Source organism: Schistocerca americana, chromosome 11 (assembly GCF_021461395.2).
Source record: "Schistocerca americana isolate TAMUIC-IGC-003095 chromosome 11, iqSchAmer2.1, whole genome shotgun sequence".
In the NCBI taxonomy this organism is placed as follows: domain Eukaryota; kingdom Metazoa; phylum Arthropoda; class Insecta; order Orthoptera; family Acrididae; genus Schistocerca; species Schistocerca americana.
In genome coordinates, this window is record NC_060129.1 from 164,029,292 (window position 1) to 164,049,496 (window position 20,205).

Sequence of the window (20,205 nt, forward strand, 5' to 3'; positions counted from 1 at the left end):
GAGAAGTTTATCACGATGCAAAAACCTTGTATCTGGCTGTGTTACGTTATTGTCCAATACCTCGAAGTACACCTCTTTTTATTTTGAAATGAATGGATTGCCAATGTATTTGTCCATCATTTCAGCTCTATTAACGGAAGCTTCAGGTTACGAATTAGTAGACCATTTCGTGCAATTTAAAAAAAAATTTCTGAAGAATATTGGAAAGCAGCCACTCTTCAGAAACATGCTTTGAAAAAGAGGGAAAAAAGAAACTCTTTTAGAGGAAGATGAAATGGTGAGTAAGGAAGAGTTTGAACCGATAATAGATGTGGATATTAATGGTATCGAAGCAGTAGCAGTCATTGATACAGGTAGTGAGATGTGCGCCATAGCAGAGAGGCTTTCTGACCAAATTAGAGACCAGGAAGAACCGCTACAAGGAGTTAGAGTCGTGGGTGCAGTAGGAGCAAAAAGCAAGTTAATAAAAAACGAAGTGTTATTGGAGGTGAGATTTCAAGGAATTGTATTAGAAGTTAATGCTATAGTGCTACCTGACCTTTGCATAGGGCTTATATTAGGGATGGATTTATTGGTAGACCATGCAGCTGTTGTAGATTTAGAGAGGGGTAGTGTGATCCTGACGGTAAATGGTATTAGAAACGAGTTTAAGTTTGGCAGGGCCATTGAAGCAAAAGAGAAGGCGCAGGGAAAATTCTACCTGAAAACAATGCGTGAGAGTTTCCAGCGGGATGCAGATTCGAAGGGGAGTGATTGTATGAAAGAGAGACGAGATCCAGTTGAGGCAGAATGGTCAATAGAAGATATCAGAGCTAAATTAAATAACATCGATGATATGGACCAAGGTTCAAAACAAGAACTAGGAGAGTTGCTGGTAAAGTATCAGAAAGTATTTTCAAATAGACCTGGGTTAATGAAAGGAGAACCTTATGAGTTTAAAGCAAACCGCACCAGCCATTCGAACTGAGACCCCATGTGATACCTTTGGCAAGAAGGGAGGCAGCAGAAAAAGAGTTACAAAGGATGACAAAATTGCAAATTATCGAAAGATGAGCGAGTCAGTATTGCAATCCCTTAGTATATGTGACAAAGAAAGATGGTTCAGTGAGAGTAGCCTTGGATGCTAGGATATTGAATAAGATAATAGAGCCTCAGAATGATAGGCCAGAATCTCTTAAAGTATTATTGCAAAAGTTCGATGGTGCCAGTAAATTATCTAGCCTCGATATGACTGCCAGGTACTGGCAAATAAAATTGGCTGAAAAATGTAAACACTGCTTGAGAGAGATGTACAGGGAAAGTAATGGCAAATAAGTTAAAAAAAGGATTACGTTCGCACCGTGGATAAACCAAAAGAAAAATGCTCAGTGGTAATGGGTCTCAGTTCGTATCCAGAGTATGGAAGAAGATGTTGGAGAAACTAGACACCAAAGCCATATATATATAACACGGTTTGACCCAGCTTCGAACCTGGTAGAGAGAGTGACGAAAGAGCTGGGACGGCTCTGAAGGGTTACTGCCATGACCATCACACTGCTTGGGGAATGTATATTAAAGAGTTTGAGGAGATACTGAACGAACTGCCACATTCGACAACTGGGGTGTCTCCATATGAGCTGCTAACGGGCAAAAAGCCTAGAAATTTGATTGAGAATGTAGTGAAATTCCCAAAGAGATCAGACGTGACTGTAGAAGAAAAACGGGAATTAGTGTTAAGCAGGATGAAAGCAAAAGGGTCTTATCGGAAGGCAAGGCATGATAGGAATATTGTACCCAGGAATATGTAGTGGGAGACGTAGTACTGGTTAGACCCCACAGGAAATCGTCCAAAATTGACGCTGAAATGAAGAAATTTTATGAGATTTTTGAAGGTTCTTATGTGGTAAGTAGAGTACCACACCCTAATGTCGTGGAAGTGGCTCACCCTGAGTCGAAAGTAGTCAGAGGAATTTAGAATGTAGTGGATGTAAAACGATATCGTGGTAGTTACGGGGAAGCCTCTTATGTTGACGAGCATGAATAGTAGCTGCCAGGAAGATATCTCTTTAGCGTTAAAAATAATGAAAAAACACTCTAATCCGTCGTAGCAACTAACTTATTTGTGTATCAAATATAGAAATACATGATAATATGGAAAGAGTCTGTAATAAACATAAGGGGAATGAGGAAATGATAATATTTACTTTAAGAGTAGGTCAGTAGGTGAATGTCCCAGTGTCGATGAATGAGGGGCGGGGTGTTACGTCACGCGAGGCACTTAATGAGCTTTTCTCTGACCGGCCCAGCTGACGGGTCTGAGAGTGACGTCATGAGAGTGTGTCTACGACTTTGTTTACAAACGAAGGCTTACATACTGACACAGTGGTCTTTTGCAGGATGAACTGAAATGAAATGTGGTACTAAATCTTAGTATTATTATTGTTTTATAGCTTTGTTATTGAACTGTTGCAAAATATTATTGTATTCTTCTGTCTAAAGTAGTCTTTTTCTGTTTCATGTACCATTGTAAAGTAACTGATGAATGATGAGATGTAATGTGGACGCCCTTGTAAGCAGTCCAAGGAATATGGGAAACCTAGCCAAAGCAATATCAATTAAAAGGGAAAAACTGATAATGGCTGTTGCCTCCGGATCCCAGCGGAACCAGCGAACCGAAGAACCCTAATTTCTTGATTACGGTGAATACTGTTTCGAAAGAAAGTGTTGTCACTGGCGTGCGAAAAAAGAAATAAATAAAACTGTCTTGAGGCATCAGGGTGTTCAGTGGCGCAGTGGACGGCCTGGTGCTGTAAAGTAGGGCAGATAAATTTTCTGTGTCTCTTTAGGCCGGGGCCACACGAGCGGATTGTTTCCGCAACGGTCGACGGCCTGCGGCTAGACGCAAGAGCCCTGTAGCCATGCGGCTAGCTGCGGAATGTTCGTGCGGAGAGCCAAATATCTAGTCATCTATTTTGTCCCGAAAAAATTTGTTTCATGTAAACAAAGGAAAGCTACATCCGCCCATGTAGTTAGTTTCTCATTACAACTTATACTTTTCGTGTAAAAAATTAAAAACCACTGTTTTGGTACTCGTCTGTGTTCTGCGCTACGCAATGTCTCTCATTCGTTTGTGAGGAAACTATTCGACGAAAAAAATTTATTTTTATGCATGTTACAGCCTGATATCACAGCTTGATAATGAAGTGGTTTTCTTTTCGTTGCTGCCCCTGGTTATCGTGATACTTCATAATTACGTAAAATACAGCGCATATTTTGAAAAGTTTGCAGTAAAAAATGTCGTCGCTGGCTACTTTGCGTTTGGTGCATTTGAGGTCGTATAATGCTGCGTACGAATTGTAGCTAAGATATCGAAATTGTTTTTAACACTGGAAGGAGAGCCATATCTCTTTCCAGTCTCGAGTAATCGAGTGATATATATTGGCAGTTGGCCGCAGCTGCCTACGGCGCGCCACTCTCGAGGCTATTCTGGCTCACAATGCAGAGTTGTGCCGCGTTTATTTTCCGCATGTCGTCCATGAAGGCATTTACAGTCACACTTTATGTTAACGTTGCATCTTTAAGAGGTTCATCATTTTAAAAGTAGAAAGAGACATTTGCAGATTCAAGTGCAGAGTTAGCTATTTGCTGTATGTGTCATTTTTTCTTGTCTACGCTGTTTCATTCACGAAATATTAAATAACTATTATCAACACAATTTTTAAGAAAGTAAGTAAAGTCGACCTGGTAACTGTTTACCTTTCGATTAAATAACAATTGAGACGAGAAAAAAATACACTTTTCATTCTAGTACAGCGTGAAATGTTCTTACAATGAAGATAGTTCGCTTTGTAGCCGCGAGGAGTCCAAGTAAATAGACTGAATTGTTCTCTCCTTCTTTTTTTTAAGCTAGTAGTCGCGATGGATGCCCGACACTATGCAGCAGTGGCATACGTAGGGTTAAAAATACTGAACAAGAGAAAAATACACCGAAAGTACTGGGTGCATCCAGAGGTGAGTAGTCGGTTGTTGCAGGGAGCGTTTTACTTTATATTTAACGAGCTACGAGAGGATGAAATGAAAATTTTCAACTATTTCCGAATGTCTTTCTCAAGCTTCGATGAATTACATCACACGCTTAGAAACGCTTTACAGAAGCAAAACACGAACGTGAGACTCGCTATACCTTCAATGGAAATGCTGGCTATAACATTAAGGTAACTGAATTCTAATGTGTAAGTATCCTGTCTCAGCCGAAAATTATCTCAGCTAAAATTAAAGAAACCCAGTAACGTCTATCACTAGTTTCAACAACACTTTCACTTCAATTAACAAAAAAGATAATGATTAGGTCAATAAACGAACAAGTTTAATTCTCTTTTCTTTATTGATATTGAATGAAATGTTACATGTAAATCTGTCTTTTGAGGATAAGAAACATCAATTAACAGTAAATGAAATTAACAGAATGGACATGCAAAAAAGGAAAGTAACTCCTTTAAATTCACTTTTCTGCGAAAACCCTCTACTTAAGAGTCAAAATCAATAAACTCTGGTGAAATAGAAGGCGATTGTTCTCTAGACGTCAGAATTCTTTCAGCTCGATACTGTTGAGACCGCATCTGCACTAATTGAGGAGCTGCACACTGGTTGTATATATTTCCTTGTGTATGTAATGTTTGGAAATGTCCTGGGCTTACTGCATGCGTTGGTGCATGTTGCATAGGTTTCTGACACGCTGCATAACAGCCATGAAATGGTTGCGATTTTGCGTTTCGGATGCGCTGAAGTAGGCGTAAAACTTCCATACGGAATTCTGGTTTCTGATCTAAATCAAACTTACGCAGCGTGGGCAACAAGGAATCAAAAAAGATCTGTCTTCGACCTCAGCGGACGGAGAACGAATTGGAGGACTATCCAGAAATTTACATAATTTAGCTTCCAGATCTGTTTTCACTCTTCTCACTTTCGTTTTCTTTTGTGTAACTGACAAGCCTACTGAAATCTGCTCAGGTGTTGAGGCGTCAACTGATGTTACTGGATTGCCGGTGTCGTCTGCTGCCAGGGAAAATTCCAAAGGGTGTTCCAAATGCTGAATTTCGCCTTCTTGTAGACTTGAAACTGAATCTCTTGTTTCTAAAACAGGTGCCAAGAACCCCAGCTGGTCAGCGTACACGTATTTTAATATTCTTACTGCTTCTGAACCAGATTTCTTCACTTTCCTTACATATTTCCCATAATAGTCCCTAATGTTACGCCACTTTTGCTGTGCCTTCTGGCCTACAAAGGAGAAAAAAAGAAACGGAAATTTAACGTAACTTTAAAATCTTTAACATCATTAAATAACGACTAAATATTGAACGTAATTTTTGTACATTTATATCTTTGGTTTTAGGTATTTGGCTACTGGTTGTACTTAGTTGATCTGCACTATACATACAGAATAAGCAAGTCAACAGCCAGTGACATAGTGAGGAAAGTGTGCTGTGCGATTTGGGGCTGCCTGCGTGACAAGTGTCTGCCTCAGCCAACAGAGGAGGAGTAGAAGAATATTGCCAGGGGTTCCAAATCCGTGCAAATTTCCCAAATTGCATAGGGGCAATCGGTTGGTCAGACCTAAGACGAGTGGTTCACTGTTTTATAATTATAAGGACTTCTTCTCCATTGTTCTTTTAGCAGTGGCAGACTCAGATTGTAGATTCGTTTTTGTTGACATTGGCTCGTTTGGAAAAGATTCAGACAGCACAATTTTTAAAAAATCTACCCTGTGGAAACGTCTGAACGGAAATACATTGTGTATACCAGGGCCCTCTGGCTTACCAAATGCCACTGGGATAGTATGTGTTTGTTGGTGACGAAGCATTTGGACTCTCAGAACACGTACTATGGTCATATGGTAGTAAAATGTTATACATGAGAAGAGAATTTTCAACTACCGTTTGTCACGGGCTCGTAGGTACATCGAATGTTCCTTCGGCATATTGTCGAACAAATGGCGCGTGTTCCAGCGAGCCATGAATGTGAAATTGGATTTTGCTGTTGACATAACAAAAGCATGTTGTGTTCTGCATAATTATGTGCGCGAGAGAGATGGGCACCAAACTGAAGACACATTTATTGTGAATGGATCCGAGACTGCAACAAGCTTGGTTGAAAGAAGAACAAGTGTTTCAGCAATAAGAAACAGAGATGTAATGGCAAATTATTTTGTAAGTGAGGCTGGTAAAGTGCCTTGGCAGGACAGCAAAATCTGAGATGTTACATAGAGCAGCAAATGAACTTGAACTTTTTTATGCATTTTCCTTAATATTTACAGTTTTATTAATTTTATTGTTCTAGCTTGTTATTATCAGTAATTACATCTGTAAATTCACCTGAGACTTAATAAAAGTAACTAATCAGCTATTGTTGAATCTTTCAGATACTATCCAGAAACTCGTTTGAGGGCAGTGCTTACTGAACCTGGTTTGTTTAGTGTTCTATTTTTAGTGATTTATCACTCTATCCAATATTGTAATTGCCCAAGGCGATCATGTGGCTTAATTCATGTCATGCAAAAGAATCGATACCATTATTGCCAATTCTTACATATTATTGTCCAAATATACTGTTCTTTTCTATTGTTATATTTGTGCATTGTTGTTACATTATCAATGTGTAACATGTCAACAATAATAGAAATGCAGGACTTTCTCAACACTTGTCCTTTTCAGCAACCTCTGAACAAAAATACTTAACGAGTTCCAGAACACTAATTCGCTAACTATATCGCAATTCAGAGTGATCTTTTAACCAATTGTATTATTCTAATAGTGGACGAAAAACTTACCAACGGATTTTTTCTCTGTGCTCGAATGATCTGCGAAATCATCGAATAATGCACAGCAGATTTCATGCCATGCTGCATCCTTCTTATTTCTGTCCTTGTATTCCTCGGTCTTTACATCCCAAATACAAGGCCTTTTTTCCACTTCCATTATCGTAATGTCCATATCTATTTTCTCAATGTCTAGTGGGCACATCGTGGAAGTCACTTTGTAGTCACACGGAACGGAGCACGCAACCGCCTGCTGCAGATGGCCTCTCTACTCCGCTCCCAGCACTGACTGCTGTCAGCTGGGCCTTCTCCGCACACCTGTCGCACCGCCCCTGTGAAACGCCCAATTGATTCTCGTGACCCACAGCGCTGTGTGTGCCGCAGCGGGTTTTCCGCCTCGCTATGCAGCTGGCAAGCGGCAGAATTCCGCAGCCGCAGACGTTCCGCCCCGTGTGGACTGCTGCGTCTGCTCCATGCGCCATAGCGGTGCGGTCATTTACCGCGCGTCCGACGTTCCGCAGCTATTCCGCTAGTGTGGCCCCGGCCTAAGTGTGCTGAAGGTATAGTTTATCATCAATGTATATAGTGGTCTGTTTGATCGAAGGAAAGGACACTCTTGGTAACTTTTTGAAATACGGCGATAGAGCCGATACGAAAGTCGCACGTCTTGTTTAGTGATGAGGTGACGTATTCTTCGACAGGCGTCACGAATTATTGAAAACGTATCTAAATAAAATGTATATCTAATGTTCTGTAAACTGAATTGTATAACAAATTGTCTTGTATCTTCGTTATTCATTTTGTATTGGTGTTATTTGGGAAATGTTTATACTCTTTCACTATTTCAATTATTCATTTATATATTGTGCTTTATCTGAAAGTATAGGTGTTCATAACCAGAGCATGGGAATTAATATTCTAATAATATGGTGACATAGAAGAGCAATAATACAGAACGATTAGTAATTTTGTAATGATAATTTAAAAAAAATTGTTTACGTCCAATTACAAGAAAAAAGAAATACTGAGTTAAAGGGAAAGTTAAAGATCTCAATAGAAAGCAAATGACCAAAATGTAAAGGCTACTCCTAGAATTTTGCAATGCCGCAATTTTGTTATTTCAAAATTGCGATTTTGTCTCACGAAAAACGCACAAAGAAACAACAGGGGGAATATGTAAGGTGCCTATTACGTGAGGAAGACATTTTTAACAGTTTTAATAAATTTTTGTCTCTTATTGATGTATTCATGACAGTTAGGAAGTGCTGTAGTCCGTAGGCGCTGGCTGGCTAGGTGACGACGCGACCGTATGTCGCTTGTAGTGGGGTGGGGCTCGGCGCTGGACCGTAGCAACAGGCGTCTGCCTGCGAAATATACGTGACGGGAAGTACCGCCATCTTGGCGCCAAAGTCACCGATTTTGTTTATTTATATTTAATAATTAAAGTCATTTATGACAACATGAATACTAGGAGGAGCCTCTCGATGTTTAAAACTATTCATCGTAATTTTGCCTGGTTAAAATTCACACCCGTTCATTAACAAATGCATATTTTAGTAAGTACGAACCGTTCGGGAATCCACGAACTGTGACGAGACTAGTAAGAGATACGGACTGCGCGCCAAAGTCGGCAGTCGGCGTTAAGAGCTCTGCCTGTCTTGTTCGATGGTAGCCGTGCTCTCGGTTACGAGTAGTTTGTGACACGAGTGTTTCATTATTGATCTAATAGGAATGAAAGTGATATTACGGAATTCTGAATGTTAATTACGATTAAGTAGATGCCCCAAAGTTGATCGACAGCAATTTTAGGTAATTAGCTTCCACCGACAGAGACATCCAATGCGCCAATGAAGAATCTGCACGGGACGACATTTACGAGAGCTGCACCGCGCACAGGTAGGAGGAAATCCGACGACACGGCCCACCGAGGCGGATCGAGGAAGGTGCGAATTACACTCGCAAATCCCTGGCGGAAATGCTGACCAGTCATACTGTACGTCACATATACCACCCTCTACGGACTCGCGGCTAAGCTGAGTAATAACAGTACCAGTTTAGAAGCGAGGGGATCTTGCAAGTTTAAGTCTAGGAGGGTATTTCCGAAACCATAGACCTCTCTTGTAGTCCTTGCGCTAGAGTCTGGACTCCGAATTATGTCATGTAAAACCTAAATTAGCCTGGGACGATTTTCGTGATTAGCTGACATTATTTTGGCGTTAGAGTTCCATCTCGTTTCACTTTAGAAGAAATACATTTACTAACAATACTGTCAAGATTTGCTGTGCGTCTGGAAGACGGTTGAATGAAAGGGGGAACACCCTGAACTGTCCAAAAAAAAAAAAAAAAAAGAAAAAATCTCTACTCGTATTATACAATAACAGCTGTCCTGCTGAACTAAATCCAAACGATGTTCAAAACAGAGATGAATGTTCAACAAATTCCGGAACTTTTCTTTTACTTATTGTGCATGGTACCCTTCCAAATACTCTCCTCCACAACTGATACACCGCTCGCGATGCTATTTTCACTTCCGGGAGCAGACTACGTACGCCTCTTGCTGGGTCGCGCGAAGAGCCGCCTGTGCCAAATTTCTTTTATCTCGTCTATCGTTGCCAGTCATCATCCTCTGAACACGGTTTTCAACTCTGGGAATAAAAAAACGTCCCTATGGACCTGGTATGGAGAGTGCGGAAGATGCGGCAGCGCAGTGATTTCGTTTTTCGAGCGACAGTCACGCACCGACAGGGATGCACGTACGGGTGCGTTGTAGTGACGCAAGAGCCACGAACTGTCTCGCCACATTTCGGGCCGTTTCCATGTTGCATTTCCTCACAGGCGCCGCAACGCGTCCCGATATTACCACCGATCAACAGTTTGTTCTTGAGGCACGAATTCGTGACGAACTAAACCATCAAAGTCAAAGAAACCTTTCAGCACGGCTTTGGCACTTAATCCGACCTGACGAGCCCTTTTTGGAGAACCTTCCGCGACCCGCTGTCAAGATTGACCCTTGGTCTCAACATCATAACTGTAGCCCCACGTCTTATCAGCATTTATGAGTCTCTTAAGCAGCATCTAGTTCTCATCTGCGCGATGCGACAGCTCTTCGCAGATTGCGAGGCAGAGGTCTTTCCGGTCTTCACTCACCAGCAGTGGGACGAACTTGGCGGTGACACGATGCATTCCGAGATGTCGTGTCAGGATTTCGTGACGTGATCCGACTGAAATGTTACATTCTTTTGCAGTCTCTCTGGGACAGTCGGTCTTCGACTGGCACGTGCAATTTCGCTGGCGTTCCTGACACGAGCGTCGTCGAAGGGCATCCTGAACTGTGGTCATCTTTAACTTCCGCCCGGCCATTTTTAAACCTCATATGGAGTACAGAATTCGTTGACTGCTGTTAGTTTTTCTGGGTTGGGCGTTACCCCTTTCTCTGAAATTAGGTGTCCTAGAAATTTGACCTCTCGCCTTCCGAATTAGGATTTTGTTATATTTACTGTGACCCCATGCTCTTTCATGATCTGTAAAAACTGATTTAATGTGTCGTTGTGATGTTCTCAAGAGGGTTCTGCTATAATTACATCATCAACATAACAAGTAATTTTTTGTAATATTTCAGGACTGAGTATAGTATTAAATCCCCTAATAAACGCTGCTGATGATATGTTTAAACCAAATGGCAATCGTTTAAATTGGTAACATCTACCGAATACGATAAATGCTGTAAATTTTCTACATTCTGGGGCCAGTTCTAATTGCCAGAAACTACTCCGTAAATCAATTGATGAAAATATCTTAGCACCGTGGAAGTTTTGTATCAGTACCTCTAATTTTTGTGGGCGATCTGTCTCAGTGATAATGATTGCGTTGATCTGTCTGGAATCAAGCACTAACCTGATGCTCCCATCTCGTTTTTGTACAATATGGAGTGGGCTGTTATATGTGGAGGCAGCTGGTTCAATAATATCATGATCTAGATATCTCCTAGAATACTTTATTCCTGTATCTTAATGGGATTGTATAGGGTGGCACTCTAAATGGTTTGTGCTGTTTTACTTCAGACTTGTACTGAAAGTGTTTAATACTGCCAGTCTTAGGTAAAAATACCTCTGCTTTATCTCGTAAAATACCCTCTAATTCTCTTTTACTGTGTCCCGAAATACCTTGAACTTCTTGCAATTTTTCGTCGATTTCTTTATGGACTTCTAACATGAGTTGAGGCGATTCCCCCTTTGTTGCATACCATTCTAATTCTTCATCCTCTTTATCTCGCATCATTCTTAATTGTTTGTTTATGACTGGTATTTCTTCTAATTTTAGCTTTTGCTCAAAGAGAAGTGTGACATTCCCGAATGTTACGCTACCTTTCCCCATATCTATTATCGCTCGTCTCTCACTTAAAAAATCTGCATCTATAATCAAATCTACAGTTAGTTTAGGTATAATCACGAAGTTGGCTTCGATCTTTTGACCTTGACACGAAAGAGTTAACCTTGTTAGTCTCGTAACTTCCGCAGCATTGTTTCTAATAGGACCTCTTACTTTAATCTTACGTGTTTTCAGAACTGGCAATTCCTCATTGGCATTACACTGCATGAATAAATTTTCCGAGATCGCGGTCAGTTCACTTCCGCTATCAATTACAATGTTGACTGGGATATGCTTTACCATGGCCTTCAAAATTGGTTGAATTTGAAAGGGTTGGTTCTGTTCTTCTTCTTCTTGCATCAACGAATCCTCCACTGAATCATACATGAGTCTTTTCAGGACTTTCCCCTGTGAATTCGAACTTTCTGTAGGATAAGCTTCGACTGCTACTTCTCTCTCTTTTATTTCCTCTTCTATATCTCTTCCTTCATTTACGCTTTCTTCAACATCCTCTACTTTTTCCTCATCCTCGTCTATCTTCTCCTTCTTCGTCACTACTTCCACATAATCGCATCTAAATGCTCTAATTATCGCTTCATAACTTCCTTCATTATATACGTTGGGTTGTGTGCCCACTAATAACTTATTTTCAACTTCTGTCGACTGCGCATTATCCTCATTGAATTCGCTTTCCCTGGTTTCCATCTCAAATAGCTCTGCAATACTCATTACTTCGTCCTTTCCTCCTACATTCGTTGTGCATGCCTCTGGTAATTCGTCTTCCTCGTCAGTATTCTCCCAATTAATTTCGTCCCAACTCGATATTGTTATTTTCCTGTCCTCGTTTTCATCTGGTCCCTGCGGATTTGTTTCCTCCTTCTTCTCTTCTCGTGATAACGTATTTACCTCTCTGTTCAAGGTGCTGCAATTGTCCTGGGTCGGTGCGTCATTCTCTTTGGCATGGGCGTTTAGCTGTCAATTCGAACGTTTATCGGGGTTTGGTGGTCTTACCTCCACCTCTTCTATCTGTATTCTCTTTTCTTGTTCAGATAGTTGATATTGGTTTCTTTGTTAATAATTTGTCGGTCTATTGGTTCTCCAATACCCGTTCCGGTTGTTGTTATTCCCTCTGTAATAGTTGTTGCCCTGTCTGGGTGAATTATAGTTATTGCCATATTCTCTTCTAGATCCATAACCGTTTCTTTGTTGAAATCTGTTGTCGTTTCTTGGTGCGAAGTTATCACGTGGTTCGTAATTATTGTTTCTTCGTACTGTGTCTTGTGGATTCCACTGCTTTTTGCTTTCGTTTTCACGTGCGCTTCGTCTTTTTCTTGCGTCATCTTCCGAAAATATGAACTCTAGTTCCCTTAGAATACCTTTAAATACTTCGACGTCATTGCCTCCGCGGCCTACTAATGGTTGCTGGTATTTCAATGGTAACTTGATCGCGCATAATTTAATCAACTCTCCGTCACTGTATGGTACATCTAAGCATTGATTTTTCTTTGCCATTACTTCGAAAAATTTCACGGGACTCTTCTCTCCTGAATTTTCAAAATATGGGTTCTGTAATAATTCGTACTTCACTCTGTTCTGTGCTTCGCTGGACCAATATCGTGAGAGAAACTTCTCTCTGAAATCTTCGTACGATCGGCATGTCGCTGCAACATTCTGCATGGTTTCTGCGACTGTTCCTGACATGTGTGCACATATAAAGTCTAATTTGTGTGCTAGCGTCCAGTGTTCTGGTAATCCTACTCGGAACTGATCAATAAAAGTTCATGGATGTAATGAGTTTCCTTCTCGAAAGTGTTGAAATTTTCTGACTTTGAGGAAATGATCGTTGTCGTACTTCGTCATTGTTCCATATGAAATTCTCGATTCTTCGCCACTTTTGTTTCTGATCATTTCTCCAGTCGTTCTTTCCGGTTGTGGTAGATCCATTGGATATTGTCCACTGTAACTTTCGCCTACCCTTGCGTAGTATCGTTGGAGTGGTACGCAATAATTTTCTTCCATCGGTTGTGAACGTGTAGCTGAATGCATTGCACTGTACTCTTCGCGACTTAGCTTTCCATTGTCAGGTATTGGTTCGGTATCTTGTCTGGCTAACCTTGCCGCTTCATTGCACGATCCAGACTGTCTTGAAACATACATTTGTGGTTCCACATGTGTTTGTGGTGCCGTTTGTTCATCAAGAATTTCTAAACGTGTTTTTTGCGGTGCAGGCTGTCTGGAAATTTTATTCTACTCACAAAACATTGTTTACAAATTACACTGTTGATAAAAGGAAATATTTTAATACAGGACGATAAAAACCAACTGTTTTCAACAAAAATGTGGACGAATATTCCCTGAGTGGGTTTCCAAGTTCTACAATGGATCGAAGGATGACCTATGCCATATCACATCTATAATCTAGGTTTAAATTAAGTTTCACAAAAGAGAAAACTATCAAAAAGGTCTACAGTGACCCTCAATTATCTTTAATTACTTATCTAACTTGTCATAAATTACAGTGGCTGATGTGGCTTCTCAATAACTATATAACAGAAAAATTATCGCGTTTCAGATTTTAACTTATGTAGCAAATGTGAATACCATCAGCTTTAATTGATGATCGACACTAGTATTACGCAAAAAGGGGGTGTAACAGATAAGACCTCTGCAGTTCTGAGTGAAGCTTTATGCGGCATTGCATGTGTTCATTACCTGGTCGTTGGTTAGGCAGTGTCAGGGGGCGGCGGGCGGCGCAGCTCCATACAGCTCGCCATCTTGGAAGCAACTCTCTCCTAACTTCACCTTACTACAATTTACTGAAGTTGGTTTAAAAAAAACTATCTGGCTGTGTTTTCATCTGACCAACCCGGGTCTGAATATTAACCTTAAGCTCCGCCTACAAAAATTCTGTCTATCCAATGAGAAACGTTATACTTTTCGTGGTGGGGCAATGTTTTTAACGTTTGCAACGTAACACAGACGCGAAAAAGTCTCACGTTAAAACTTGCAGCTGGTGTGGCCCTTTTACTGTTATCGTAAGATCTATACTGTTCTTCTGGAGGGCTCTATCTTTCAACATGGGCTGGGGGGCGGTCCTGGCTGTTGGCTGGCGACGTGGGTGTCCGTCCCTTATCGTAGGGCCTTCTAGCGTAACACGGTTCTGCCCTCGGCTTCTGTTCTCGTTTCTCCCCTCGGAACTGCGTCTGTCTCACTGTGGGAAGGTATGACACGCATTCAGGCATTCTTGTGTCAGTCTGCGGTATTCCATTTGCTCACTCGTTACTCGTATTACTTTGGTTAATTTAATGTCACGATTTATTCGGAGCTATGTGACATACTGCTGGATTTGCTTATCATGTCAGGGTTTTCATGCCTGACACCTTACATATCACCACCCTTCGAACTTCATTTTTGCGCTGAAGTTAGGCAATGATTGAATCGTTGTCTAAGTCAGTCAAAAATTATTCCTTTATCTAAATTTTGTTGCCTACTGTTCAGCCACGTTATTCTCGTTACATGCTAGTTTGTATTACTAATTTATATCTTTATATTCTTCCACATTATTCTCAAAAATATATTTATATTGACAAGAGAAGAATATTTTTATGCTATTATTATTATTATTAATTTTTAATTTTTTTCTTTCTTTATTTAAGTGTGAATTTTTTTAAGAAGTTTGTTATCGAAAGTGAGGAGTCTTTCACATCGATTTTCTTAGAAATTTTTTTAATAAATGTAGTAATTAAGTATAATCTATTCCTAACACCTTTTCTAAATATCCTGTACAAGTAAAATGTTTTTGTTTCTAGACACTCATTTGTTACACTAACAAATAAGAATTATTTCCAAGAATTGCTTTGACAAAGAAATATACATACACAAGTGTTGAGATATTATCCTAACAAATGGTACAAATATTAAAAAAAAGGGAAAACATCCAACAAGATAATTTTTTTATTCTTTGTTTTTATAAGGAGAAAATAAGTGGCATATAGTTTTAGTGTTTATTATATTTCAGAACTATTGGTTGTAATTGCCGCTCACAGGTGAAAAACAACGTTGGTTAGGACAACGTGAATTTTTATTAGTGACTGCCGGCCAGAGTGGCCGAGCGGTTCTACGTGCTTCAGTCTGGAACCGCGCGACCGCTATAGTCGCAGGTTCAAATCCTGCCTCGGGCATGGATGTGTGTGACGTCCTTAGGTTAGTTAGGTTTAAGTAGTGCTAAGTTCTAGGGGACTGATGACCTCAGAAGCTAAGTCTCATAGTGCTCAGAGCCATTTTATTAGTCACTGGCAATTGTTTACAGAGTTACACCGTAATTATCGGTTATTGAGGAGTTTTTAGAGTAAGCCTAAGTGGAAAAGAATGGCTTGCATCGCGCCCTAAAACCGGTGAAACGAAAAGAAGATTGTTAAACGCTTGTACACTTCGAGATTAATTTTCAGCTGAAAACGCTCTTGTCTGCTTTGGATTATGAAAGAGATTTGAAAAGAACTGTTGAACATTCCCCCGAAACGCTGTTCCACCGCTGAATCTGCCACACACTGTTGCTGATTAATTCGTAGTAATGAGCCTAATAGTGAGGGAAACGTCTGGATACAAAAACGAAGTTAATGTAAAGAAGTAGAAAATATTTTACAGGAAAATGCGAAGCGATTACCGACTAACAAAGAGATTACTACTAGCCAAAATATTAACCACGAAATCAAACGCAACGCGTGCTTAAGTGCCAAAAAATAACAAATTATGCATGAACCGAGGTACTGCTCAGTTCTTTACAAAATCAAAATTACAATCTCACCACAGTTACTTAAATGAAATAGGAAGCCCGGCATCACTGGTGACGGACAAGCTTGTGATTGTTTTGGAATTTTAATTTGGCTCCAAACAGTCTTTATTATAAACTTCGGACATTTGTCCTCTTTTTTTTTTTTGGTCATCAGTCTACTGACTGGTTCGATGCGGCGTGCCACGAATTCCTTTCCTGTGCTAACCTCTTCATCTCAGAGTAGCACTTGCAACCTACGTCCTCAATTATTTGCTTGACGTATTCCAATCTCTGTCTTCCTCTACAGTTTTTGCCCTCTACAGCTCCCTCTAGTACCATGGAAGTCATTCCCTCATGCCTTAGCAGATGTCCTATCATACTGTCCCTTCTCGTTATCAGTGTTTTCCACATATTCCTTTCCTCTCCGATTCTGCGTAGAACCTCCTCATTCCTTACCTTATCAGTCCACCTAATTTTCAACATTCATCTGTAGCACCACATCTCAGATGCTTCGATTCCTTCTGTTCCGGTTTTCCCACAGTCCATGTTTCACTACCATACAATGCTGTACTCCAGACATACATCATCAGAAATTTCTTCCTCAAATTAAGGCCGGTGTTTGATATTAGTAGACTTCTCTTGGCCAGAAATGCCTTTTTTGCCATAGCGAGTCAGCTTTTGATGTCCTCCTTGCTCTGTCCGTCATTGGTTATTTTACTGCCTAGGTAGCAGAATTCCTTAACTTCATCGACTTCGTGACCATCAATCCTGATGTTAAGTTTCTCACTGTTCTCATTTCTACTACTTCTCATTACCTTCGTCTTTCTCCGATTTACTCTCAAACCATACTGTGTACTCATTAGACTGTTCATTCCGTTCAGCAGATCATTAAATTCCTACTTTTTTACTTTCACTCAGGATAGCAATGTCATCATCGAATCGTATCATTTACATCCTTTCACCTTGTATTTTAATTCCACTCCTGAACCTTTCTTTTATTTCCATCATTGCTTCCTCAATGTACAGATTGAAGAGTAGGGGCGAAAGGCTACAGCCTTGTCTTACACCCTTCTTAATACGAGCACTTCGTTCTTGATCGTCCACTCTTATTATTCCCTCTCGGTTGTTGTACATATTGTATATGACCCGTCTCTCCCTATAGCTTACCCCTACTTTTTTCAGAATCTCGAACAGGTTGCACCATTTTATATTGTCGAACGCTTTTTCCAGGTCGACAAATCCTATGGAAGTGTCTTGAGTTTTCTTTAGCCTTGCTTCCATTATTAGCGGTAACATCAGAATTACCTCTCTCGTACCTTTACTTGTCCTCTTACTGATGCTATATACAAATCTTCACTTTAATTGAATTACATAAACAGGAATAAGAATCATATTTTGCGTCTGCAACCAAAATCATAGATAGTGGACAAGATGAATAATCAATAATAAACAATCGTTCTTGTTTAACCATATCTCAAACACTGGTAACACTATACACCTCCAACCAAAAGTTATACGGCCACATAATACCACAACATCATTATATGGACAAAGATCTTAAAGCTTAATAAAACTGAACTGCCCACATAAAGGTCCACAGTGAAACATGCTTATACTAAAAATGCAAAGTGGGCCAACCAAGGTCGCAAACCTGGCACACAGGAATAATAACAAGTTGCACAGTCATTAAAGATACTCAGATAACTAACGTAAGTATTGAATAAGAATGGCTAGTAATAACTCAACCAGTAAAATAACAGAAACGCTAATATTAACAAAGTGGCCTCGCTTAACTAGAGAACAGCGTTACGGCCCACAGCAGTGTTTGGAAGCAATAACGCTACGGCCGGCAGGCAATACGAGCGTTCACTCCCCACGGCTTGTGCACGAGCTCACTAGCAGGCGGTGTATATTCATAAATAGTCCGGCCGGCCTCACAATGAGCGGTCCTGACAAGAGTCCATAACCGCACCGACGCCAGGAAACGAGCAGACTTAAAAAATGGTCTGCAGCACAAATAGATTGCAATGAAAACTAGGTCAAATCACAGCCACACTGAAATATATAAGCATGCCCCCAAATTCTTATGGAGCAATACTCTAACATTCCCGTCTCCCAATAAATTAGCAGGAAAGTTAGAGATCACTTCCAGTTGCCTTCAGGCACTTTCAAAATTAAATGAACATACCAAATCCTGCCGTGACAAATGATTAAACCATTAACTCTACGGCTGCCGGGCGCTTACACAACCGCAACCAGTCCCAAAGCGGTCAGTATGTCGTAAAACAAGTTAAAAGTTGCTTGAAATCCACTTAAAATACACACTCCACAGACGATGAGAAACGAAATGAGGCACATGAGCCTCCTTAAAATAGCCACTGTGGAACCAAGTTCAGAATCATGTCCGGCAGCTACCCATGCCACAGTAAGTTTCAACAATCTTCTTAGATAAACACAGAATAAAAGTCATACGTAACTTTGAGCTTGCAGAATACCAGCTGGGTAGCTGTTCAGTGTGAGACGACAAACGCACCACAATTTTGCACGCCAAGGCGGCCAATGATCGGCACCGTGCATCCGGCGCGCCAAAAGACAAGGGCGGCGAGCACGGCGGGGCCCGTGCACCACGGTCAGGGGCGCCGGCTTGTTGTCAGCACAAGTTGGCTCGTTGAGCGGCGAGCGGAGACTCCCCCGTCACACGTTCATGCGGAAAACCGCCGTGGGGAGGCAGTCAAAGACAGCAGGACAGACGGATATCCATATCAGCGATGCAAGTAGAACACCCTAGCGCCAGCCACCACGGCTCAATGTCTCTTTTTAAATTGTCTAACCTACCTGCCCAATTAAGGGATCTGACATTTCACGCTCCGATCTGCAGAACGCCAGTTTTGTTTCTCCTGATAACGAAGTACCCATGGGTAGTCACCGCCTGGAGATCTGAATGGGAGACTATTTTACCACTGGAATATTTTACCCAACAGAATGCTGTCATCGTTTAAGCGAAGAGTAAAGCTGCATACCCTCGGGAAAAATTACGGCTGTAGTGTCCCCTTGCTTTCAGCCATCCCCAGCACCAGCACAACAAGGCCATTTTGGTTGACGTCACAAAGCCAGATCAGTCAATCATCAAAAGTGTAGCTCCTGCAACTACTGAAAATGCTGCTGCTCCTCTCCAGGAACCACACACTTGTCTGGCCTCTCAACAGATACCCCTCGCTTGTGGCTATCTGTATAGCTGAGGCATGCTTGCCTCGCCACCAACGACAAGATCCACGCTTTGTGGTGCGGTTTTTTGGCTACAAACCCTATTTTTCAACGCAGTCTCAATTGGATGTGGCGGCCTTGTTGGGACGGCCTGTGTGCCTACATGGTGCCGCTCTCCTGGTCGAGGTGAGAGCAAACGTCCATCTGCACCAGCGACCTCCCCATCATCCACGTACTGCTTCCCTCCACTGGGCCAAACAGGTGGAAGTCGGAATGCGAGGGATCCAGGCTCTAGAGTTTATGAGAACGAACAGTCGAATAAACTTTTGTGAACACCGCCTTAGGTGTGCAGACTTGTATAAACACATATTTTTAAGTGTCAATACAAGCAAATGTAATGATAATTAAATGGAAACCCTTAGCTGCCGACAGGTGTTGTTGATATACATCAATGGGGACAGTTCAAAATGTGTGCCCTGATGGGGACTCGAACCCGGGTCTCCTGCTTAGTTGGCAGACACTCTATGCATCTGAGCTACCGATGGCACAGAGGATAGTGTGAATGCAGGGACGCCGGCCGTGGTGGTCTCGCGGTTCTAGGCGCGCAGTCCGGAACCGCGCGACTGCTACGGTCGCAGGTTCGAATCCTGCCTCGGGCATGGATGTGTGTGATGTCCTTAGGGTAGTTAGGTTTAAGTAGTTCTAAGTTCTAGGGGACTGATGACCACAGCTGTTAAGTCCCATAGTGCTCAGAGCCATTTGACCCATTTTGAATGCAGGGACTTATCCCGTGCACGCTTCCGATGACACCCACATTCCCAAATGTCCACACCCTACATTCGCTGTGTTCTTAATTGATATTTGCCCATTCACTCATTACTCGCGCCAGACTAAGCTGACGAGTCCCGTAAGAGTTCGGGCAAAGCGTGCTCATTTACACAGAAGAAGGTCAGTGGCCGGGTAGCCTCTGACTTCCAATTGTGCAGTGCTGATCTCTCGAGGTCTGCGACCCAACTGGGCCGACCAGCGACGGACGGCTGGTTAAGTCAACATCGACAGGGGGCGCTGA

The 20,205-nt window shown here is 41.5% G+C and overlaps 1 protein-coding gene across 1 annotated transcript; it reads left to right on the top strand.

Moving 5' to 3' along the window:
- Positions 1 to 274: 274 nt before the first annotated feature.
- Positions 275 to 1,787, top strand: LOC124553466. Its single transcript, XM_047127324.1, has 2 exons — positions 275 to 874; positions 1,674 to 1,787. The coding sequence occupies exons 1-2, from the start codon at positions 275 to 277 to the stop codon at positions 1,785 to 1,787; spliced, it is 714 nt and encodes a 237-aa protein (XP_046983280.1).
- Positions 1,788 to 20,205: the final 18,418 nt, after the last annotated feature.

Excerpts from the sequence above, each read along its gene's own strand:
- LOC124553466 (XM_047127324.1), top strand. The coding sequence starts at position 275 with ATGGTGAGTAAGGAAGAGTTTGAACCGATAATAGATGTGGATATTAAT. Across the intron at positions 875-1,673 it reads AAGAACTAGGAGAGTTGCTG|AGATCAGACGTGACTGTAGA; the intron begins GTAAAGTATCAG and ends AAATTCCCAAAG.